This window comes from Cricetulus griseus, chromosome 8 (genome assembly GCF_003668045.3).
Source record: "Cricetulus griseus strain 17A/GY chromosome 8, alternate assembly CriGri-PICRH-1.0, whole genome shotgun sequence".
Taxonomy (NCBI): domain Eukaryota; kingdom Metazoa; phylum Chordata; class Mammalia; order Rodentia; family Cricetidae; genus Cricetulus; species Cricetulus griseus.
In genome coordinates, this window is record NC_048601.1 from 86,112,014 (window position 1) to 86,137,528 (window position 25,515).

General features: G+C 44.9%; 1 protein-coding gene across 6 annotated transcripts in view; it reads right to left on the reverse strand.

The window, feature by feature from the left end:
- Nucleotides 1–25,515, reverse strand: part of Mindy4 (MINDY lysine 48 deubiquitinase 4) — a 149,145-nt gene that overhangs the window by 109,811 nt on the left and 13,819 nt on the right. For 2 of the 6 annotated variants that reach the window (XM_027429692.2, XM_035448553.1), the window contains exons 1-3: nt 10,074–10,599; nt 6,792–6,911; nt 2,579–2,811 (exon numbers count right to left, since the gene is read on the reverse strand). In XM_027429692.2, coding sequence (XP_027285493.1) covers nt 2,579–2,811; nt 6,792–6,911; nt 10,074–10,313 — 593 coding nt within the window. In that variant the 5' untranslated portion in view covers nt 10,314–10,599. Of the gene's footprint in view, nt 1–2,578; nt 2,812–6,791; nt 6,912–10,073; nt 10,612–22,818; nt 22,908–25,515 lie in introns of those variants that run through there. The other 4 variants (XM_035448555.1, XM_035448552.1, XM_027429693.2 and 1 more) reach the window with 4 other exon arrangements.

A 25,515-nucleotide genomic window follows, 5' to 3' on the forward strand; every position in this document is an offset into this window, starting at 1 on the left:
AGAAACTCACTCAAGTGGATGCTGAACACACACTTGGTGCTTTCTATGAGAAGCACAGGGCCACACACACTTCGGCTAAGTACCAGGTAAAGAGTGGAAGGGTTATGTCGTCCAAATTAGTGGAAATGACAAACAAGGTTTTCCCACGAAGCAAGGTATCTTGACCCAAGGCAGAATGCATCTGCGGTGGAGAAGGGCATTCTTGTTATAGACCAAGACCTGGAGAGAGGAAGCTCAGGTCTGTTTAGGGATGCATGCTGATGCCAATCTGAGTGTTCTCAAATGAGAGGAGGAGGAGGAGGAGGAGGAGGAGGAGGAGGAGGAGGAGGAAAGAGGAGACGGAGGAAGAAGAGGAAGAGGAAAAAAGAGAAAGGAGGAGGGAGATGAAAAAGAAGAGGAAGAGGAGAAAGAAGAAGAGGAAGGAGAGGAGGAAGAGGAGGAAGTCGATTCCTAGACTGACAGATTCTACTGTGTGCCTCAGCAGTTGGGGCCCCCAAGAGCTATCAGATTCCTAAAACCATTCAATCTCTCTAAAGAAGACCATGTCCTACAATATGTTGTCAGAAAGCCCTTAAACAAAGTAGGACGTCCAGCACCAAAGCACCCAAGATTCAGCACTCCACATGTCCTGCAACACAGATGCCAACACTTTGCTCTGAGGAAACAACACACTAAGACAAATGAGGAGACTATAAAATATGCTAAACTTGTGGCCAAGGAAGTGAAGGCAGCCAGTGAAAAAGGCCAGGAACAGATTGCCAAGAGATGTAGGTTGTCCTCATGGAGTGCTTCTACTTTGAAGTCTGAGACCAGTCAAAAACAAGTCTTTAAGAGTAACAAAGAAATGACCAGACTTTGAATCTCAAAAGAAAAATAAATCAAGAAGGATAAAGGACAGGATGGAGGTAAAAGGGAGCTTTGCCTGGGCTTCTCAGAGATCTGCACTCTGCTGACCCCAGATTTCTTCCCCTGGTCCCTGGTACACATGGTACCGACAGCTACACTATGCCATACCTCCCAGCAAGCCTTGGGTCACACATGAAAGCAGCAGTTGCTTGTGCCCTTGTTGGGGAATGCCAGGCAGAAGATAAGGCCAAGGAAGGGCAGAGGGATCTGGAGAGACTACTTGGGGAGTTCCTAAAACACAACACACAGGCCTGGGAGGGAACTAGCTCAGTGAACAGTGGGGGCTGGGCTGGGACAGACTTACAAAGTTATCCAAAGGTACTTGGGGTTTCTCCTAAACGCTCCAGGAAGTGCCTCTTGACCTTCAAGGAAGGAGTGACCTTCCCAGTGTGGACTGAGGAAAGCTCACACTGTCCAGGCCAGGGCAGAATCTGTGGATGTGCTGACCTCCTCATGGAGCCCAGGACAGCACTCACAAGAGTTACACATGGAAAAAAAGATGAGCATGTGAACAGAAGCCTTTGTCATCAGGTCTGGAAGGGCAGAAGCATTTAGCATGCTAGGAACCAAGATCTGACAGGATGGAGAGAGGCGGGGGAGGGCAAGGAAGCATAAATGACACCAAGGTGAATCAGGTTTGAGAAAATGGCAGGATTAAGACCTGGAGGCTTCAATTACCTCATTGTGATTTGGTCATTGTCTCAGAAATAATGACTTTCCCAACCAGGCAGCAAATGCCCTTGCAAAAGGAGCCACCTTTATGCCACCCTCCTGACTTTCATGTTTAAAGCCTCAGGTTACTTTTTTATAGTGGCCTCACCCCTTCTTAGCTTGACATTCATGCACTGAGCTTTTCCAGCCATCAGAAATAAAAGCTTTTCCGTCAGTGGAAGAAAAGACCCATTCCCCAGAAGCTAACCCACTATTGGTGACTTCATACAGTATGTGATCATGTAAGTTATACACACCATTGGAGACCACATGTACTATATGATCACTGCAAATCGGGAGAACTGTTCTCCAAAGACGGGAGGTTCAGTTATGAATACTATATACCTGTTTCAAAGAAAATCAAAGCAAGTCCCTGAACCTTGGGAATCACGGGATATAAAGTCAACCTCCTGAATCATAAGTAAACACCTTCACAAAACGGTCCTCTCTCATGGCCTTTTGGAGAAACTAGCATGGCGCTGTGACAGAGAATTAGAAACATATGGTATGGTAAACTGAACAGTGACACTCAAAGATATGCATGTCCAGATCCCTCGAAGTTCTAACTGTGAGATCTGTGTCAGTTAATCCTCATTGTCAACACGACTGGGAGACTGGTGAGGCACACCTCTGGGTGCATCTATGAGAGCATTTCCAGAAAGGTTTAACTGAATAGGAAAAGACCTACCCTGATTCGGGCAGGACCATCCCATGGGCTGAGGAGAACAAAAGGGGCCAAAATGAATACACGGACGCTGAATCTAAGAGAAGGCTGGGTGTTTCTGTGAAGGTGGTTTGTAAGAATGGCTGCCTTTTAGGCCCAGCTGACTTTAAGGAAGGTGGATATGGTTCTGTTTCCCAGAAAACACTCACTGGCATCAATCAACAAGTCACTGTGATTTGTTACAGCAGCAATACAAGCTGCTGGGCAGAGTGAAGAGGAGGAGGAAGAGGCAGCTACCTGGCTTTGCCTGCTTCTGACCATGAGGTTCGTCTTCCTGTGTCTTCATCTGAAAGATCGTATATATTCACCAATGTGGTCTCCAAGCAGCTTGAAGGCAATTTATTATTTGTCTTTGGAACTGGGAGTGCAGGGATCAGGGTTTCTTGACTTAAGTCGTCTGTGTTCCCAGAATGGTCCAGAAAATATCTGGTAATGAGCTCAAGGTTTGTTTTTAGAGGCTTTTCCTTTGCCTATCATTGGGAAGGAAAAAAAATACATTAATTGAATGTACAGCATTAGGAGAAGGGTGAAAAGATGACCATCCCAGTTCTTTGACGTAAGGGTACCAGCTTTTCCATCACACTACACACATCCAGCAAACACACATTTACTTATTCTTGTGTACCAGGCACTGTACTGGGTAGGGATTCAGAGACAAAGACACAATTTCTACTCTGAAAGAACTAACATCCTGTGATGTGAACAGAGAGCTAGCCAAAGCTAATCTCCTTTTGCATTCTTGCCCTAGGGAAACAACTAGAAGAGAGATATCCTTTAATTTAGAAAATAGTTTGAATTTAATTTTGCATTACACTTCATTATAAGGGGGGAATGCCACTGCAAGTGTGTGAAAATCAGAAGACCACTTAATCAATTCTCTCCTTCTACCATCTGCCTGGCCTCTGTAGAGCCAAGAAACAGTTGAGGCCTTAATATTTATTGCTGGGTGTTATTACTTAAACCTGGATGTCCCCCCAAAGTCTCATGTTTTGGGTACCTGGTTACCAGCTTGTGGCACTATTTTGAAGTTTGTAGAGTCTTTAGAAGTTGGGGCCTGGCTGGCAGAAATAGATGAAAAGGGGCAGGATTTTGAAGGTCTTGAAGGTCACACCTGCCCCTGATTCCAGCCTCACGTTCTTTGTTTCTGGTCTACAACATGTTATAAGCCAACTCACTCTCTAGCCACCGAATCTTCTCCATCGTGATGGGCCAAAATATCTAAAATCGTGATTCCCAAGGAAACTTTTCATCCTTTACATCATTTCTGTGAGGTATTTTGTCATAGCAAAGGCAAAGATAAATAACACAGTGGATGACCCTTCTTTAGCATTGACCACTACTGATTGGAGAACTTGGAGCAAGAGGTTAAAAGCAAAGAGTCATCTGGAACTGATTCAGGTTATACCCCAGGGATTAAAAAAAAAGAGTATGTGAAGGAACTCTTCAAGCAATAGATGGTATCAGTGTTTTCCAGCCTTGCCAGCATATGTATTTGCTTTAGAAGTTTTTTGGATTTCTTTTTTTATGTATATATACATGATCAACTGAGACTTACTAAACTCAAACAGCAAGAGTTAGAGGTTTGATTTCTCCTAAACCCTTCCTCCCAAATAATCTGAACAGATACCTAGTTGTCTAAGCAGTGATCCACAGGCTGGTTTCAGGAATCAGGCCATGTGTCAGTCCCACCCCAAGAGATGGGAGATGGGAGCACACGGTCCTGCTGAGCTGTGGCCAGACACAGGCTTGCATGTGGTGTATGCCAAGCCAGAGCAGCCAAGTATCTGATGAAGGGCCTGGTGTGGAGCCCTCAGCACAGGCCAAGTCCTTCCCCTGTTATTCCTCTCTGGCCAAGATCCATGACCAGTGGACAACTCTGAGTTCAACAGCCTTATCAGATAATTAAAGTCAGGAATAATGTGTTTATTTACTCAGTTTTTATAAGACCAAAGAGTTTATTTTGTCTTGGTCTAAGCTAAGATTACAATAAATCAAGTTGAAGAAAACATGCAATTTATTTCAAATGTCTTGCCTTTTCTCTCAGTGAAGTGCTCTGGGGTCCTGGGCTGCCCACTTTACACTTTTGTGAGTTTTTATATCACTAAGCTCACAGTGAACACAACCTTGAGGTGAAGCTAATGCCATTTCCCCAAACCTCAGTCTTACATAAGTTTTCCAATCTAGCAATTGTCAGGAAAAACGAGGAAGTGGAAACATTCATACTGAACTGAGAGCTTCCCTGGGGTCAGGTGAGCTCTGGGCTCAGTGAGTCTCAAAACTACCTGCAACAGATGACTAATAAGTATACTTTTCTTTAAAACATAGTATCCAATTTATTCTAGCCTGGCTAAAAACTGTGTATGTCAAATAACTGGGAATTTACCCAGGTCTGATGATACCTTGAGTTTTGAAGATAATGGTTAGACTATGGTGTGGTGAAAAAATAAAAATAAATGACATGATACTTCTGAGAAATTAGGTGAAAGCAGTTGTACATAAAATCCCAGGGAACCAAAACGGTTCTTTGGATTTTCTGGGCAAAGGTCCCAGTCCCCATTAAACATCTCCCTAACATGAATATCCCAGGCCCTTGCCTCCAAATCCAGCAACTGCAGGGCACATTGCTGCTAAGTCACTGCGTCCCTCATCCAGGACTGCACACATGACTGTATGGAGGACAAGAGGACAAATCCTTCGGGATGCCTCAGTCTCTGGTGGACCTCACTTGTCTCAAATAGATCACAAGGGGTCCTTCAGGCAGAGTTGCTATAAGCTGGGGACCAGTGGCTGGGGACTGCAGGCCAGCCTGAAAAACCATCTTGCACTTACACAGGACAGCCTGACCCAAGGTCCTCTCTGCCATACCATACACTGTGGGTTAGTTGTCAAGACACCTGGAGATTTCAATGGGTATTCCAAATAATCTTGTGTTCATTCCTACATGTCCATTCAATGAGTTAGGATTTCATTTCATGCTGTGGAATAATCCTCTCATACACTGTAAAGATTTGTCACTCCAATTGGCTTTTAAAAAGAGCTGATTGGCCAGTAGAAAAGCAGGCAGTATAGGTGGGGCAAACAAACTAAAGATAGGAAGGAGAAGGGCCAAGTGAGGAGTCGCCAGTCAGACGCAGAGAGAGCAGGAGATGAACATGCCATGCTAATAAAGGTACTGCCACATGGCCGAGCTTAAATAAGGTGTGCATGGCAGTTCACAGGCATGTGAAGGCTGGAGGGAATTATCATTGTCTGCCTTATTACCTTGAGACAAGGTATCTCACTGCACAGGAAGCTGGCTAGCCAGCAAATTCCTAGGATCTGCCTGTCTCTACCCCCTAATTCTGGTATAAGAGGAATGCACAGCCAAGCCAGCTTTTTAAGTGGTTGTTGGATACTCAAACTCTTACCACCAAGCCATCTCCCCAACCCAAGATTTCTTTGTTGTTATTGTTGTTGTTGTTGTTTTTCAGGTTTATTGGGGGGGATGGTTTTGTTTTTGGTTTTTTGTTTTGTTTTATTTTAGTTTTTCGAGACAGGGTTTCTCTGTGCATCCCTGGCTGATCTAGAATGCACTCTGTAGACCAGACTGGCCTCAAACTCACAAAGATCTGCCTTCCTCTGCCTCCCAAGCGTTAGGAAAGACTTCCTTTGAAAATCAATCTCTAGCCCAATGTTGAGCCTAGTAGCACACATACTTGTAATTCCAGTACTCAGAAAGGCATAGCAGAATTGCATGGTTTGAGGCTAGCCTGATCTACATAGTGAGTTTTGGCCCAGCCTTCGCTAAAGAATAAGACTATGTCTCAAGAAACAAAAAGAAAAAAAAGAATCTCTACCCTAGCCCATAAATGACTGTCAGATGTCAAATGGCTACTTTGGCTCACAGCACTCCCCAGAGGGCAAACTCCATCATATCACAGTCTCTGCCCATCAACTAAGTCAATGGGCATAAGTGAGACAGACATTACTGAAACAAAATGTTCTACTTCAAATATAGGGCATGGAAGAAGCCTCCAGGGCACTGTGACAGCAGCAGGTGGAGCAGGGGTCTGGGCAGGGGACCTTCCATACCTCAAGAAAACATGTCCCCTTGGCTTTCTCAACTCCCACACCCCTGGGTGTGCTAAACCTATCTTCCACCTCTGCTGACCTACATGTCACAAGATACTTTATATATACATATGTGTGTATACATACATATGGACGGATTGCATAATATATTCTTAAGCAGTCTTACTAAAAATACCATTGTGTGAGGGGAACGGGGAGCACAGAGAACAACTGTCAGAGAATAGACATGGCAGGCCCAGACTCAGTGTGACAAAGTGACTTCAAACCCACCAGGAGACACTCAGTTCACTCTGAGAGTTGTCATCTTGGCCACTCCCCAAACTTCCTGCCACAGCTGCCAGGCCCTGGGTGCAAGGACACCACCTCAAAAGGCACGCACCTTGTTTTCCCGGTAAAGAAACTCCAGATGTAGAACTTTCCGGAGATCGTTTCTGCTGTTGATGCTGAGTTCACAGCGGGGGCGCTCCTGGTCCATGGTCACAAACGTCTTCTTCAAACCCTGAGGGAAGAAGTCTGGGTCACTGTGGGCCATTAGAAATGAAAACCTTCCCTTCTCTGACGCACTGTAAACAGAAAACTGCTGGGACTCATTAAGATTGGGCTCATCTGCCTTCCTTACATGGCCATGGCAGGGGCCCAAAGCTGATTTCAGAATTCATTTTCATGAAACCAATGGGCTTGATGGCATTGTCAGTTTGGTGTGGGGTCAGCTAAGGCTGGGGTTAAGGACTCATTTTATAAGTAACAATGAAATCCAGGTTGCCTAAAGCCAGCTCGGGAGTTCTGTGTCTGGCCTACACTTGGGGCCATGAAAGACAAACCTTTAAAAATAAACGGAAGTTTAAAAAAAAAAAACCACAGTCAAAAGGCCAACAATTGTTCCCTTAACCTTTCAGCTGAGGAAGCCAGGAGACATGTTTGAAGTCACGTGACCCACATCAGTCTAGCCAGGAAACCCAACTGACACCCAGTCCCCTACAGAGCAACTCATGGATATTTGCCAAGTCACCAGCAAACTACCAGTCACCCCCATAAACACCCAAAGACTAAGGTCTGACGACAGTAACCTGCACCTCCGGGAGCCTGGCATCCTCATTTGAAAACAGACACAAGAGCTGCTTCCTCCCATCACAGGACACTATGACCACCCAATGCCTGCAAAAAGATGTCTCAACCCCTTCCTTCAGGGTCAGGGATATCCCTTGCTCCTGACAGATCCCAGACTCCAACTTTTCCCTCGGCCTTTGTGCTCTGAACAATATAGTAGCTCCATCTGCTGAAAAACAAAACCAAACTCACTGCTTGCCATGACTTTTGATGAAAAAGTGAATCTGGGAAAGACAAGATAGGCACACCGTGTTGAAGCAGAAAGGGTGAATGGGGGTCTTAAGGAATAGCAACAGAGAGAAACAAATGTTACTACGTGTTGGAGAAAAAATGGCGGGGTGAAGGAGGAGGCCAGCTCAGAAGCAACCCCCAGAGAAAAAGCAACAGGAAAAGTAATTACAACTGGACGGGTGATGTACAACTCATAATTCCAAATACAGGAGTCAGAGGCAGGAGAAGCAAGAGTCTGAATACAGCGTACGCTACACAGAGAGCTTGAAGACAGCCTGGGCTAGCTACATGGAGAGCTTGAAGAGAATCTGAGCAATGTAAACATGACCCTGTCTCAGAACCGCTACAACCACCAACACCAAAATCACAAGCAATTGCCCTAGCCCATAGTTCTGGCTCCCTGGGACTTTGTGAGTATCTTAGTTTGGGTTTGTATTGCTAATGATGAAACACCATGACCAAAGCAGCTTGTCGGAGGGAGGAGTGTTATTTGGCTTACACTCCCATTCACTATTCATCGCTGGTGGAAGTTGGAACAGAAACTCAAACAGGGCAAGAACATGGAGGCAGGAGTTTCCATGCAGAAGCCAGGGAAGATTGCTGCATACTGGTTTGCTCTCCATAGCTTGCTCAGCCTGCTTTCTTATAGAACCCAGGACCACCAGCCCAGATGGCCCTACCCATAATTGGTTGGGCCCTCCCCCATCAATTAATTAAGGAAATTCACTACAGGCTTGCATACAGCCTGATGTTATAGAGGCATTTTCTCAATTGAGGTTCCTTCTCTCAGATGACTTCAGCTTATATTGACATAAAACTATCCATCACAGCTAGTAAACAAAGATACACCTCTTTTATACTTTTAGACAAAACAATAGGATGAAGAGGAGGTCAGGCGGGTAGGTAGATGATTTCTGAGTGTCATCCAGTTGGGAGGTCTGCTTCTTGACCCTGTCTAGGAGGTGAGACAAGCAGTTGTGACAGCTCTAACGCAAGTACCAATGAGCAAACAGTCAAGGTGAGTCCAGGACCAATCCTCATTAATTCTGATCATGGGAGTGATCGGAAGAGCTTGGGAAGAAACAAACCCTGTTGCAGGGCAGAATAGATCAAGGGAAAGGTGAAGGAAAAGCTAGAAGCAAGAGTGGGAATGCAGGCTGGGGCCAAGTGGTGGGTCCCCGGATGTCGGTGAGGACTTTGGATTCCACTGAGGAAATTAGGGCTTCTCTGACACGTCTACACCTAGTGGCCAGACTTAACATCTGTGTCAGCCTCTGAGCACGCCACTGGTAATCCAACTCTAACTCAAGACTCGGTGATACAAAGTCAAAGAAGACACAATGAAGCCAGAAGCATCACAACTTTTCAAAATGAACATAAATCATTTTTTAAAAAGCATGCATTTCAAAACAGATTCAATCAGAGCTGGGGAAGCAAGTATAACATTGAATACCTATGTGCATATTGTATATGAGTATCGGACCTAATGCTTAGGTGCTGGTCGTATATCACTAACCCTCACTATACATACACATGGGTGGAATTTCAAAATTCCTATTTGTAGAGATGAAGTAACAATGTCAGACTTACATCTGACTTCAAATCCTTCCACTTTGTTCCATCCAAACATGGGTGTGTGTGTGTGTGTGTGTGTGTGTGTGTGTGTGTGTGTGTGTGTGTGTGTCAAATAAGTGACTTTTGGACCAGCTGAATATGGCATCACATGATCCCTTAGCGTATAGTCCTCAGCCACTTGGTGTAAAAATACAAACTGACTCCTGGCATCCATGACGCACCCTCCTTCTCCGAGACCCCACGGGGTGCCCAAGATACTCCTAACTTACAACTCTTTGAAAACTCTTCTAGGACGAAACAATGAGAGATTTGCATAATTCTTCTACAAAAGTTCATGCAGCAGCTGGAATTTCCACTTTTTATTAAAACGACCAAAAGGCCTGACTGCCCAGAACTTTCCTTTGGAGAAGTTCTTTCCTGAGGACACGTCCTGTGCCCCAGGCTGGGAGAACTTGCTCTGCCCTGCCCTGCCAACCTGGCACTGCGGTGACAATGGGTACCAGCGGAGGGCAGCAGACCAAAAGCCGGCCTGCCTTTATGGAGGTGTCCTCTAACTAAGAAGGACTGGCTTCTGGGAAATGTAGTTTCCCTGTCCCGGGAAAGGGGCTCTCTTAGGGGAGTCTGAGGCGAACAGAAGGGGTGGAACGCTCCCCTACCCACGAAGGTGCAAAGATACCGAGGGAAACCCAGGCTGCCCCCTTCCCAACACTAGAGCGGCCTCCTGGGCTTCGGAGTGTCCAGCCATTACCTTTCTGCTGAGAAACTCCCTGACCAGGGAGGCGGCCACCTCCTCCACGTACAGGCTGTCCATGCTGCTGGTGCTGCCCCCAGGCCACGCGGCGGCCTGCAGCCCCAGGACGCGCGGAATCCGTTGGGCCCAGTAAAGCGGCGTTGCCGTGGCGACGGTGGCCTCCGCGCCAGGAAGAACTCCTCCCCTTCCTGGGGAACCAGCGTTCCAGGGGCGCGGGAGGGAAGAAGGGAGGAGCATCCTTCGAGCGGTGAAGCAGTTGGGGGCGGAGCATAGCCTGAGCTCTGGGAACCGGACCGACTCTGGCCTCCTGTGGTGGGTGTCACTGCTCCAATCAAAGGTTCCATTTCTCCACACATGTAATGGGAAGCACACCTACCTCGTGGTTCTTAAAGGTCTGCACCGGCGGGAAAGTGTCCCCAACGATCCACCCTCAGGACTACAGTTGCCTCCTGGGCTCACTGACACAGACCTTAGTGGCCGGTCCTCTGTAGAGCAAGGAGGCCAAGACTCCAATCCCTAGCATCTAGAAGCCGGAAGGGATGAAAATGGGCAAAGCCCAGGTTTTTGACAGTCACTTGGGTACCACACCAACGTTCTTCACCTCTCTGTACTACCCCCGTTGTGCTGGTTTGATGGGGATGCCTTAATAAAATGCCACAGTTTGTGGCTTCAACAACAAGATTACTATCCTGTAGTCTTGTAGCCTCCAAGATCACAATGAAGGTGTCACTGGGGCTTTTATTCCTTGAGGCCCTTCTCATTGCCTCCCTCTTCTTTCTATGTCTTTACAGAGCCTCCCTCTCAATGTGTCTGTGTGCTATTCAACACTGGTCACAAAGAGTTGAGTGTCCACCGTAATGACCTCATTTTTATCGTACCTTACCTTCAGATAGGTCACATTCTGGATACAAGGCTTTAAGACTTCAAACTGTGAATGGTCTCAACTCAGCACATATCACCTATGCTATATATTATTTTCTTTAAACCAACATGTTTCTTATATTTTCCTAAAAGAGTACCCAGGCAGTAAGACCCACAAAAATTGTAGGCTTATATGATTATTAAATTCTAATAAACATTAAAACATTTATAAAATCAAAAAGGTATGTTTTTAATCCAAGATTGTCTCACAGCCAGTGTGGCACATGCACTGTGGTTGGGAGGCATCATGCTTCATTCCTATCAGTGTCCTGATGACATCACTGAATCAGGACAGTTTGAATTACAGTTTTCGGGCATCCGAACCTCCTAAGCTACCGCTGCACCTCCTAAGCCACCGGAGTTCTCTGCAAGGGCAATCTTGAGTTTTCAGAGCTGTAGGAACTTGAATGTGCACAGAATGAAGACGGCAGTCATTAGCCTTACCGGGGTACCTGCTCTTTCATATGCAAAGGCACACTAATAAATGTGTTATAATTTAAGAACACAGGGCAGACTTACATATACAGGTAAGAGCTGGCATATCAAAAATGGTAATTGCTTGTCTTAGTTTTTTAAGATTTTTTTATTATGTATACAACATTCTGCTTCCATGTGTATCTGCACACCAGAAGAGGGCACCAGATCTCATAACGGATGGTTGTGAGCCACCAGGTGGTTGCTGGGAATTAAACTCAGGACCTCTGAAAGAGCAGTCTCTTAACCACTGAGCCATCTCTCCAGCCCAGCTTGTCTTAGTTTTGTTTCCTGTTGCTGTGACAGAATACTGTGATCCACAGTTCCAGGTTACAGCTCACAAAAGTCACAGCAGCAGGACCTGGAGGGAGTTGGCCATATCACATCCATAAACAAGAATAGAGTGTAATGAATATAATTCATACTCAGCTAATCTCTGACAGAACACGGTCAAAACATGACCTGTGGTGAGCAATGCCTGGGGGAACTGTGAGAGAGGCTCTAGGGAAAAAAGACAGAGGGCCTCTTACCTCTGGTGTATTTTGTTCCCTGGATTGTTCTCAGACATGATTCCATGCCTCCTGTGACAAACATTTTCCTTTAATTTATAAGATATTGTTAGACCCCCGGAAAACTCAGGTATCCGGGGTCCCAGGCCACCACCGCAGTCACCCCAATCACCAGGAGGATTTGAGAGCTTGCTGCAAACTGCATGAGGCTTTATTGTTTTTTTAATGAGCTAACCCCATGTTCGCTCGGGTCTTTCACCCACCCTCCATGGCGGATGGCTAGCAAAGACAGTTCGAAGCCGCTGCTTACAGATCTTTATAGGGCAGCATAAGGGGAGTGTCTAGGGGTATGCACAGGCTCAGGATTGGTGTGCCTCCAGGCTTGGAGGGTTTGCCCTGTGTTGATTGGCCAACTGGTTGTTATGGCCCATAGGCCCTCCCAGGGTGGTTGCTATGCTCTGTGCATCACTGCTGTGCGCTTGTCTGTAAAGTACACCCAGGGTCGTAAACATAGCGCCACCAGCTAACTTCTGATTGGTTCCTTGTCACGAGGCAGGCATCTGACTTTCTAGTGTCTAGGACAAGGTCAGACAAGCACGTGTTTGGCCGTTATGGCTGCCGAAAGGGGAGCTGGTCCCTTCAATATGTTTACTTTTGTTGTCGGATGTCAGAGAATAGTTATAGAACCCAATCTGGTCAGTGTGCCCTGACTCTGGACATGGCCTTCTGCCTTGCTTTTGTGCCTTCCCAGATATAATCTATAGTACATGCCAGGCAATGGGATTTCAAGTGCTGTGTCCTGAGAAAATTCCAGGAAAAGGATTTTCTGTTAATATTAGTATGTGCTTACTGATGTTTATTTACATGCTTTCTGAACTCAAACAACCTTCCTTAGATCATTGCTTTCTTTTACATTCATGCATAAAAGCACACTGAAACTGAAGAAAGGCTGTCTGCAGCATTAGACTATGGTCCGCCCTGCTTTTTCAGGTCCTCAGATCCCAGGTCCAGCAGACAAGATCTGCACAGGTCAGCTAAGAGGTTGACAAACCACACTCTTTTTAAAGATGTATTTGTTTTTGTTCTCTCTGTGTGTGATTTTGCTTGCATTCGTGTATGTGTTCCATGTACATTCACGGTGCCCAAGGACACAGAAGAGAATATTGGGTCCCCTAGAACTGGAATTACAGATGATTGGGGCACAGCATGTAGGTGCTGGACACTGAACCTGGATCCTCTGCAAGAACAACACAGAGCAATCTCTCTAGCCCCACTTCTTCACTCTTACACAGTTCATGATCTCCTACCAATGGAATGGTACCACCCACAGTGGGCTGATCTTCCCACCTCTCGCCATACTCAAAATTATCCCCCACAGCCAACCTAATTTAAATAATCCCAGAGACTTTGCTCCTAGGAAACTCTAGACTGTGTCAAACTGACAATTAAAAACAACCATCACAGTGCTGTGTAAAAAAAAAAAAAAAAATCAAAAGATACTGGGTATGGTGGTACATGCCTCAAACCCAGAACTCAGGAGGCAGAGGCAGGTGGATCTCTGTGAGTTCCAGGCCAGCCAGGGCTACATAGTGAGACTCTGTCTCAGAAAAAAAAAAAGTAAATAAAGATATTCCTCTGTGGAGGTCAAGACCAAAGTCAAATCCAGGTGTGATGGTTAATCTTGCTTGTCAACTTTACTGAGATACACTGAAAAGGCAAGCCTCCAGGCAATCCTGTGAGAGATTTTCTGGGTATTAGTTGAATCACCTTCAATGAATCACCTTCAATGTGGGAAGCACCTTAAGTGGCATCCCAGACACAAAGGAGGTGGAAGAAGGAAAGGCTGCTTTTGCCAGCTTGTTTCTTTTCTGGCTGGCAAGTTCCTCTACTCGGTGGCTGCTGCTACTGACTCCTTTGCTGATAATAGAATCAGCTTCTTTCAGCTTCCAAAATAGACCAAAGGCCAGCAGTTCTTCAGGAATCCTCCGGGCAGTCAGCACTATAATGTGACAACTGCCACATCCAGGCTCACAGGACTGAGAACCTACTGAATTCTTGGCCTCCCCATCATGAAATAGCCATTTTTGAACTACCTAGACTACACTTTAGAAGACCATCTAATAAATCACCTTTTAATATATATTCATTCTATTGATTCTGTCCTGGAGAACCATGACTAATAATGGGGCAAAGAAAAACATCGTGCATTTATTCTTATTTATTCTTGACTTATTTGTTAATAAATACATGTTGAGCCGTGTCATATGCAGAGTTTACAGATGTTAATAATTTCACACTGTAAAATATGTCTTCATAGAGAAAAGAGAAATGGGAAAAATGGCAGAGATAGACAAAGGGAAAAATAAAATGAGCATGGCAGATATTTTTATGTCATAGATTTAAAGGAGAGAAAACAGAAATAAGAGGGCTTTGGGAAGGCAAAGATTACACTTTTTCAAAGTGCATCACAGGGCTGGGGAGATGGCTCAGTCAGTAGAGTGTTTAACATGCAAGAATGAGAAGCGGTGTTTGATCCAGGGCACCATGGAAAAAGGCATTGTAGTGCATGCTGGTAACCCTGGTAACCCTGGAGTGGAGAGAGATGGAGACGGACTGATCTCTGGGGCTTGCTTACCAGGCAGCCTAGGCTACCCCAGAATCCTGTCACATAAAACAAGGTGAACAGCTCCTGAGGATCAATATCCAAGATTGACCTCCAGCCTCTATGCATGCCTGTGCATACACACACACACACACACACACACACACACACACACACACACACACACCAGACAGGATCACCCCAATCCAAAAGAAGAGAACACATAAGCTCTGCAGAGACCTGGAGGAAGAACACTCCAAACACCAGTGCAAAAGACCCTGAGATGGCCTGACTGCTTGGGAAACAGCAAAGGCCAGAGGGCAGAAAGAAAAGGAGGAAACATGGCATAATGGTCTGGGAAGAAACAAAGATATTATAAAGAGTGACAGTGTGCCCCTCCCTTCGACTCCCAGACTGCTGAGACAATAGACTACAAGGAATTGGAATTTCTCCAGGAGTCTCACACTGGGGAAGGAAAAGGCTGGGGCCCTGATGCCAAACAGACAGGGAGCCCGTCTCCCAGGAAGACATGGCACACAGTTCTGACAACCTTCCTGGTCCACCTTTCTGAAGAGACAACAATGGGTGAATGATGGGCAGAGTCAACCCTTGACCAGAACTGCTGAGCTATGCATACCTCAGGCCCTCTATTTAAGCCTGAATCTCATGTTGGGATGCTGAAGATGATGGGCTCTCTCCTCGTCCCCAGGAAGTGTCACTGGACCTCTTTATTTGCTCCTCTTCCAAATGTGGAAACACTGAATAAATTGTTTACTACTTATTGAGTACAGATTATTGAGCCTAGCCTAGTCTCTAACAACCCTAGACCCCATCAGCCTGTGCCATCAGCAGAACTTATGTTCTTAGTCACAAGTGGGTACCCTTAGGAGAGTTAGGGGCAAAGGAAGGATTCAAGCTAACTTGTTTTGGCCGGATTCTTCTGGATCTTTTGTTGAGAATGGACTGCAGAGGGGCAAATCTGGAAGCAGGAAGACTAGGAAAGAGTTACAACAGCAACCTAGGGAAGGTCTAGTATGAGCACAGCAAGAGAAGGGAAAGAGAGGGAGAAAGAGCAAGGGAGGAAAAGAGGGACAAGGAGAGGGGATGCGGGGGAGGGAGAGAGAGAAGGAGAGAGAGGGAGAGGGAGAAAGGGAGAGAGAAAGTTAGAGAAAGTTAGGGAGGGAGGAAGGGAGGGAGGGAGGGAGGGAGGGAGGGAGGGAGGGAGGGAGGGAGGGAGGGAGGAGGGAGGGAGGGAGGGGACTATAAGTATTCACTCTGCCGTGGTCTGTCCAGGTGTGAGTCAATGGGTTCGATATCTGTCTCTAGTGCAGGGATGTGTGGAGAGCTGCTTGGATCTGGCAGCAGGAAGCATCCGGTGTGCTGGGAACTGGAACAAGGATGGGAGGCCTGCTATACAGGGGCAGTTTTATGGCAGCATTGTCTCCTTCACGGTGCTCTAGGAAGGACACTGACTATAAAGCCCTTCCAGTTCAAGACTCTTGAGGACAGTGCAGAGCTGGCTGTCTACCTCAGTTAGGATGTTTTCAGAAGACAAGCAAACACATTGTCCCCATCACCATGCCATGCCCAGAGTCAGGAGATAGAAACACCGGTCTGGTGAGGTCAACAAACTGGCCCAGTTCAGTGAGCAGGACATTGTGAAATCCTTTTGATGACTTGACTTTCAGAATTTCTCATCTGTTTAGTCACTCCCTCCAGAAGTCAGTGGGTCATCCCAGGCAACCATCCAGGCAGCATAAGAAACAGCTCATCCACACATTCCCTCATGGCCATATCCTGGCAACCAGGTCCCAATTTCTGTTCCTCGGCTATATCCCCATGGCCACCAACATGAACCTTTGAGATAATCACAAACCCTGAAGGCCCTAAAGGATGAGATATAGTCTCACACTCTACCTGGAGAAGCCCACCTCCACATTCTTGGGAGTCATGGTGACTAGCTGTCTGAGGGTCTGTGTGGGGCAGGGCAGGATATAAAGACATAGAAGTTTACAGAGACATGAGAAGGAGAAGGACCTCCCTCTCCAGGGAGTCTGGTTGGAGCCTTTAGCCAACTGACAATTAAGGATCCCAATAAAATTAATGTTTGATTAAGGTCTCTCTCCTTTCCAAGGTATAAAAATGTACAATTTTCTAGTAATCTCATTGGAAACCCATTGACAAATTATGACACCACCTAAGCTCGTTAATGCCTGTCCAGGTTCCTTGACACAGAACTAGCATTCTTCTTGAAGCAGGCCCTGTCTGGATTGGTTGTTAGTAAATCTGGGGCCAGTGTATTGTGAAACACCATCACTGTCAGAGAGTGTAACTGTCTTTACAACTTATACCAAAGAAGTTAGTGCTCTGAACTGCTGGCTTACACAGTGAGAACATTCTCCTTTTTGGACTGATAAGACCTCTAGAACCAAGACCCAAGCTACTGAGAAGAAGGGGCAGTGAGCCAGGCCGTGGTTGTGCACATCTTTAATCCCAGCACTCGGGAGGCAGAGGCAGGCGGATCTCTGTGAGTTCGAGACCAGCCTGGTCTACAAGAGCTAGTTCCAGGTCAGCCTCCAAAGCCACAGAGAAACCCTGTCTCGAACAACTGAAAAACAAAAAAGGGCAGTGAAGCCAGCTTAATTCATTTCATTCTCATTTGGGGTTAAACATCAGTTTTTCTTCAAATTTTTGAAAAAGGGAGAATTGGACAAGGGTACTTTGAAAAGGGAGATCAGGTAATAGATAAACTAGTACAAAGAATCCTTACCCAATAGGGGAGATAGATATAAAAATGTCTCAATTCCACATAAAATGTAGATGATAGAGAGTGGGTCAAAACAAGGAGAGGAGCCAGCATGATGGCTGAGGAGAAAGCCAACTGATCCAAAGAATCTCTCTCTCTCTCTCTCTCTCTCTCTCTCTCTCTCTCTCTCTCTCTCTCTCTCTCTCTCTCTCTCCCTCTCTCCCTCTCACTTATTGCTATCTGTTGTGTGTGTGCACATGCATGTGTGTGGCTATGTTTGTCATGATTATGTGTGGAGGTCAGAAGACAGTTTTGATAGCTGTTTCTCCCCTTCCACCTTGTACCCCAAGGCTTTCACTGGGGTCATTAGGCCCTGAAGTGCCTTCTCCTCAGCCATCATGCTGGCTCCTCTCTTTGTTTTGATCCCCCATCTCTCACAAAAGGGTGTCATTCTGGTCCTAAGAGTCTACATGAGCCATAAAAATCTCTGGTGAGAATCCATTTCCTAGGATTACCCTATTTTCTACAGTATTTCTTTTTAATAATTAAATCTATTTCTTGACAATTTCATGTATACATCTGTGTAATTCATTCTGATTATACTCAATATCAATGTCTCTTGTTGCCCCCCCCCATTCTTGTTAAACTCCCTCGAATCCTTGGAGGGCCATTCTCCTGCTTCCTGGGGACCTTTCATGTCTTCAAGACCACATCATATGGGAGACTCTTACACATTCCAAGTTCAGATTGATTTCTTTGTTTTTCAACCAAAATGGGTGTTGTCTTCAGCAATAGTGTCTTACCATCTAGTTCTGGTGAGCAAGCAAGAGCAAAGGCAAATGCCTGTGTTATTTTGGGGGGTAGAGGGACTTCCTAACCAGTGGCTATTAGGGGAGTACCGCAAATGTGACATTTGGATTGTCACTTGATTACCTGTGACTTCGTTCACTTGGAATACTTCTGTTCCAATTCTTTTTTTAAAATGTTTTCTTAGTTAACTTAAAGAATATTAGATTTCCCTATGATTTCTTCATGCATCTTTAGTTTTGGTCACATGACTCTCTCCTGCCCTCCTCACTTCTGTATCTAACCCCTTTCTCCATTTAACCCTAACCACGCCCTTTCTACTATCATTTCTCATCCAGTCTATCATCATCCTCTCCAAAATCAGGCCTCTTCCCCCAACTGCATGGTCTCTTTTCAATTTCCTGGTCTCCATGGACACTCCAAACTAAACACACAACAGTAAAAATTCAAAGCTTTGACCCACAAATTAGAGAGAACTATACTATTTTCCATTTCATTCATTTCCTGCAAATTCCACAATTTCCTTTTTCTTTTCATGTGGATAAAATTCTTTTTGCATATGTGCCACATTTTCGTTGCCATTCATCGGCTGGTGGACATCTAGGTTGGTCCCACTTCCTTGCAATCGCGCAATAAACATGGATGGGAGGGTGTCTCTGTGGAACGACGTGGAGTCATTTGGGGAAATACAGAGTGGAATATCCAGATCTTGTACTAGATATAATTTTTAGGTTTTTGAGAACACGCTACGGTTATTTCCAAAGAGGCTGCACCTCTGTGTACCAACAGTGTATGAGGGTTCCTTCTCCTCATATTCTCCCCAGCATTCGTTGTCATTTGTTTTCTTGGTGATAAAGACTGGATGGTGGCGAGACTGAGTCAATGCAGTTTTAATCTGCATTCCCCTGATGGCTAAAGATGATGAACATTTTTTTCTTGACATTTGTTTGCTATTTGTATTGCTCCTCTTGGGAACTCTATTCAGTTTTTCAACTCATTTTTTTCACTGAGGTATTCGTTTTCTCGGTGTTTAGTCTTTGGGATTCTTGTGGGTCACAGGCACTAATTTTATGTCAGATGTTTAACTGATGAGGATGTTCTCGAATTCTGTGGGCTGCCGCTTCAATTCATTGTTTCCTTTGCTGTACAGAAGCTTTATAGTCTCATGAGGTTCCATTCAACGACTCTTGGTCTTATTCCCCAAGTGATTGGACTTCTGTTCAGAAAGTCCCTCTTCGTGCCTATATCTTAAAGTGTACTCCCTACTTTTATCTCTGGAAGATCCAGAGTTTCAATACCTTTGTTCAGGACCATGGTCATTTGGAGTTTGTTTTTGTGTGAGGTGAGAAGTAAGAATCTAACTTCATTCATCTACAAATAGATACCCAATTTATCCAGCATTAATTTTTGAAGATGCTATGATTTTTCCAATGTGAGCTGTTGGCAACTATTGATGTAGGATATCCTTCTGTAGGCTGCAAATGTGTGTTGCTTTTATTGGTTGATAAATAAAGCTGGTTCGGCCAATGTCCAGGCAGAATAGAGCCAGGTGGGAAATCCAAACAACAAAGATACGAGAGAAAGAAGGCAAAGTCAGGGAGACGCCATGTAGTCTCAGAAGGAGTTACATTCCAGAACATTACTAGTAAGCCATGACCACGTGGTGATACACAATTAGTAAAAATGGGTTTAATTTAATAGTGAGAGCTAGTTAGAAATATACCTGATCCATTGGCCAAACAATCATAATAAATATTAAGCCTCAGATTGTTATTTTATAAGCAGCTGCAGGACCAGGCAAGCTTCCAGCTACAAAACTTTGCCAAAATTCAGGTGGCAGTAGTTGTGTGGATTTATAGCTGCATCCTCTAGTCTATTCCACTGATCTATGTATCTGGGATTTGGTCAATAAAATAATGATTTTATTACTATGGCTTCGTAGCATAACTTGAAATCAGGTGTGGTGACACCTCCAACTGTATTCTTATTGCTGGGGATTGCTCTCACTAGATGTGGTCTGTTGTGCTTCCATGTGAACTTTAAAGATTGTTTCATTCTGTCTGTGGAGAATTGTCCTGGTATTTTTTATTATGATTGCATTAAATGTATAGATTGCTTTGGGTAGGATGGGTACCTTCACAGATTCATTCTCCCAAGCCATGAGCATGACAGGGGCATCCCCAACTTCTAGTGTCTTCTTCAACTTCTTCCTCCAGAGTTCTAAAGGTGTTTTTGCTTTTGTTCCGTGTGTGTGTGTGTGTGTGTGTGTGTGTGTGTGTGTGTGTGTGTGTTTATTTGGATTTTTGTTTGCTTGTTTTTTGTTTTGATAGAGACATTTAATTTCTTTGGTTAAATTTATTCCAAGATATTTTTGTGACTATTATAAATGGGATTGATTCTCTGGTTTCTTTCTCAGTCTATCAGAGCCAGACTACAGGTTTTCACTGTTGGTATTGTATCCTGTCATTTAACCAGAAGTGTTCATCAGCCCTAAGACTTTTCTGTCATTAAGATCTCTTAACCTATTAAGGATACTTAAGACTTCTTTTCCTATTGGTATCCCTTTTATTTCCTTCCATGTTTTATTGTTATGGTAGTTTGAATGTAATTGGCCCCCATAATCTCACAGGGAGTGGCACTATTGGGAGGTGTGGCTTGGTTGGAGTGGGTATGGCCATGTTGGAGGAGGTGTGTCACGTGGGGATGGGCTTTGAGGTTTCCTATGCTCAGGATACCACTCAGGGTCTTAGTCAACCTTTTGTTGCCTGAAAGATGTAGAACTGTCAGCTATGGCTGCCTGCACACCACCATACTCCCACCATGATGATAATGGACTGGCCCTCTGAAATTGTAACCGAGCCACCCCACTTAAATGTTTTCTTTATAAGAGTGGTCAAGGTCATGGTGTCTCTTCACAGCAATAGAAACCTGATTAAGACAATGGTGTTGGCTTGAAAGGTTGTGATACCTTTAGGAGGTGGAAACTTGTAGAAAAAATGGGTCATTAAGTGTGAGCCTTGGGATTTTATAGCCTGGGCCCACTTTTGGTCCCCTCTCTGCTTCCTGACACAGTGTTCCCGGCTGTCTCGAGCCCATGCGCTGTGCATTCCCTACCATGATGAGCCCTATTCCTTCTTAAACAGTGAGCCAGAATGAACCCTTCCTCACTTCACTTGCTTCGTGCCATGTGTCTGGTCACAAGCAATGAGAAAAGTAATATAATAGAATTGAGAGACGCTAGTCACTAGTTCCTAGATGTTGACTTCAGGGAATTTTCAGAGGCAGTGTGAAGCAATGGTGTGCAAGACAGTTGTATTTTCCTCTTTTGTTCACTATCTGATGCAGTAGACGGATGTCACAAGCTGACCACACAATACTTTTCCTCTCAGCTGAGACTCAAAGGAAATCAATGTGAAGGCAAGAAAGAAGCCATATTTTATTAATATATCCATATCAAGTTTTATCCATTCACTACCAGTTGTCTCTTTTACTTATCCCAAGCTGCTGCATAGATGATTGCACTTCCTATGTGGCCCCTGACACAGGACATGTCCTGAAGAGACCTCCAATCTTTCCAACTTTACGTGTTGTGCCTCTTGCACTTCCCAGGACCCAGCTCTCTGACCTCTTAGTCTCGTGCTCTGGACAAATGTATGTGCCTTGTCCAATGGTTCTACTGGGGCCTTTCCCCCCATGGTGGTCAGAATGCTCATGATCCACAGATCAAGCTGATGTTCATGGAGGGTTTCTCCTCCTTCCATTTCCTAAAGTCTCCTAAAGGTTGTGATATATTCAAGCTTCAAGGAAGTGCTTGGGGATTGTCATGGGATTTGTCTCCTTCCAGCATTTCTTGCTGGAGCCATTTGTAAAGACAATATCATTTGGAAGAGGTACAAATCCACACTCTGGTGGAAGGGTCAATGCTTCATGAACTATCAATGCCTCCAGAATTCAAAGGCTAGACCTCCAGGAACAGAGCAGAAGAAGACAGCCTAAGAGCCCTGGTACCTGCCTCTTTGCTCAAGGCCTGGCTATACGGTTTAGGATTAAGTTTAAAAGTGATGGACATCCTGAATAAGAGAAACTTACTGAGGAAATACTCAAAAGCACTTCTTGGGTTAAAATGGCTCTTATTGACCATATCTGCTCATCAAATTCAAACAGCAGAGTGGTGAGTCATTAGTCCACTGGGAACAAAGCTGGAGTCTCTGAGTTCATATTTGTATAAGATAATACATGAAAGGGAAGGAACATTTGAATGTCAGCCAATAAATGTGGAAAGGATGATATAACTGGTGGATCAACATTTGGCAGCCATAATAATAATCATTCACTCCAGTAAGAATAATCAATAAGTGCTAAAACTAGCAGATACGCAATGTCTACAGACAAAAGATGCCTCTGAACTACAGGATGGAAAAATACTTAACTTACATTGGAGAAAGTTGATAGCATAAAGTTAATCAGTACAACATTCAGCAGATGATTGAATTAACCATTGCCTGTAGACAGAAGTTTCTGTCCCACTTGGTCCCACAGCCATTCAGTCCCAAATAAACACACAACCGCTTATATGAATTATAAACTGTTTGGCAGATGTCTCAGGCTTCTTATTGGCTGGTGCTCTTTTAATTATTAACCCATTTCTATTCATCTGTGTATCTCCACATGGTTTTGGCTTACCGGTGATGCCCAGGCCTCTTTCTTCCTTGGCAGCTACATGGCATCTCTCTCAAGACCCACTCCTCTGCATTCCTCCAAGATGGAAGCATCTGTATTCCAGGTGACAAGATGGAGGAAACGCTGAAGAGTCAATGTTTGACCAAGTACATAATTTAAAGAAGGGTTCAGAAGGGTATTAGGATGCCCACTTACATTCCATGGGTTATAACACATACCTGAGCTGCACCTGGTTACAAAGGAAGCTGGGAAATGTAGTTTTTATTTAGAGTAGCCTTTATTTTTTATTTTACGGTTTTTCTAGATAGGGTTTCTCTGTGCAGCTTTGGAACCTATCCTGGCACTCGCTCTGTAGACCAGGTTGGCCTTGAGCGCATAGAGATCTGTCTGCCTTTGCCTCCCGAGTGCTGGGATTAAAGGCGTGTGCCACCAACACCCAGCATGGGCAGCTTTCTTTACTCTAAAAATTATGGATCTGATGGACAATGAAAGGCAAACTCAGGCATATTGGAGGTTTAATGTCTTCTATTTCAAGTTCAGATGTCTCTATGTTTCTGGTTCTTTCTATGAGGACCTCAAATCATGACAGACTTAATACATGCACAGCACACCCATCTGCATAGTCACACACAACCTCATCCTGCAAACTGTCCCCAGATGGAAATGAGCCTATTTCGTGTCTATGCTCTAAGCCTTGATGTCTTCACTTCAGGGAAGGCACTGGGGAGTAGTGTCCCATGGGAGTATCTTCATTGCCTCTCTGCTGATTCCAGATGATGAACATGACCAGAACCACCAACTTTTGTTCCTTTCCTTTCTCGACAAGCAAGCATAAGATGCCTAACCTCTTCACCCGGGCCTTCCAGCAGGTGGAGGAAGAGGGCTGATATGGGATGTCTGAGATGAGTGTGTCTGCAATGCGTCCCTCTTCTCAGGACATCATCTATTTAGAATACACCAGGGTAAGAGCTGTACTCAGAAAAAGGAGGCAGTGATGGGGCACATGTCAGTTGGACTTCCTCCCCACAGCCCAACTCTGGTAAGGTTGGAAGATCAGAAGTTCATACTCCTTAGAGCCTGTGGTTCCTTCACACCACGATAGATAGAAGGGAGAAGGTAGCAAACCCACTGGGATCCTCTAGCTAGCATTTTCTTATCTGCTGAACGCTGGGCCCACAGGGACCTTGACTAGAAGGCATGGTAGATTCCTGTGTGGCCAAATACGGCACCCATTATTTTTCTCCCGGGGGTTCAAGTGAACCACTTGGTCATGGGCATCATAGGGCCTCCCTAGACCTCCTGAGACCCACATGGTACAGCACAGTCTGGCCAGGTTCACTCTGGTATCTCCCAGATGCTTCTGTCTCTACCTCTGGCTATGCTCTCCCACGTATCTACAACAAACCTCCACCGTCATATCCAGGAGCAGTCATGTTTCCTTTCTTTTCTTTTCTATTTCTTTTTTTCATTCATTTGGTCCCAGAACTTAGATAGAGATCTTGTTTATAAAACTAGAAGTTTTTAAACAGCAACCATGTTGCTGTCCTCCATCTTGGCACATAGCCTCATGTAAGCAACCACATGACTGGAAGCCATCTTTACTAAGGTTAAAGGGCACATGACATGCGATTTCACCATCTTAAGAAGTCCACGTGGTATAAAGCAACAATTATATCCTTCTCCACCCTTCTGAGCCCTCTATTTATCATTGTGTCTCTTTTTAGACTAGGGAAACAGCAACAGGTCTCAAATATTATGTATTGGTATAGACGATGATAAAAATTTAAGGTTGTTTGCTACAACATACTATATATATGATTCAACTCTGGTTTAGAATATACTAGTTTATAATATATGATGATAAAAATTTTAAGGTTATAAAGGTCTACAAAAGCTGACTTAAGATGTGTGTCTAACTACTCAATGTCTTTACTAACTGTTCAATACCAGGCTTCTAAGAGAATTTAGATAAGTAAAAATATATGTTTGATAAGTAAGATAATCTAAACTAAGGTCTACTCGTGTTCACAGTAATATTTGTCTAGTTTCATTGTCTTTGCTCACTCTGACATGCTAAGTAGGCACCTCAGCCATTTGTCCCAGTTTGAAACCTAACAGTACCCTTGGGGGCAACTGATTCGATGCTCCAGGTGCAGTTCTGTGTGTGACCTCCAAAGGCACTAGAGCTTAGTGCCCCAAGCTGTGAGGCCCCAAGCCACTCCCCTGGCCCACAAATACAATGGGTTTGAGTGCCTAGACATGTCCCCTTCTGCTCTCATGCTGGTCACTGGGGTTTAATGGCTCTTTGCAGACTAGGCAGTAGGCCAAGATTAGAGCTGAGACCTGGGAAAAGAGATGGATGGCTGAGCCAGCAATACTGTGGCCACTGGATGGCCAGAGCTCACCACACCATCTCCAAGAATGAGTACTCTAGAGACCTACCATGAACAGCAACCACAATCAAAAGAGCCTGACTTCCTGGCCATCGGTTTGCTATGGGTCCTGGCTAAGTCAACCCTGGACTTCAGTATCCTTCCATTTAAAATGAAAGTGAGTTGCAAAACCTCCCACAGCCAGAAAAATTCGGCCTCCTTTAGCCAGGAAATGGCTCTGACTTGGCCACACATGGGCAGATACCCATCAGCCCGAGCTGCGGTCCAGGCCTGCTGCCCTTGAAGTGGGAAAGACAAGAATGTTTTG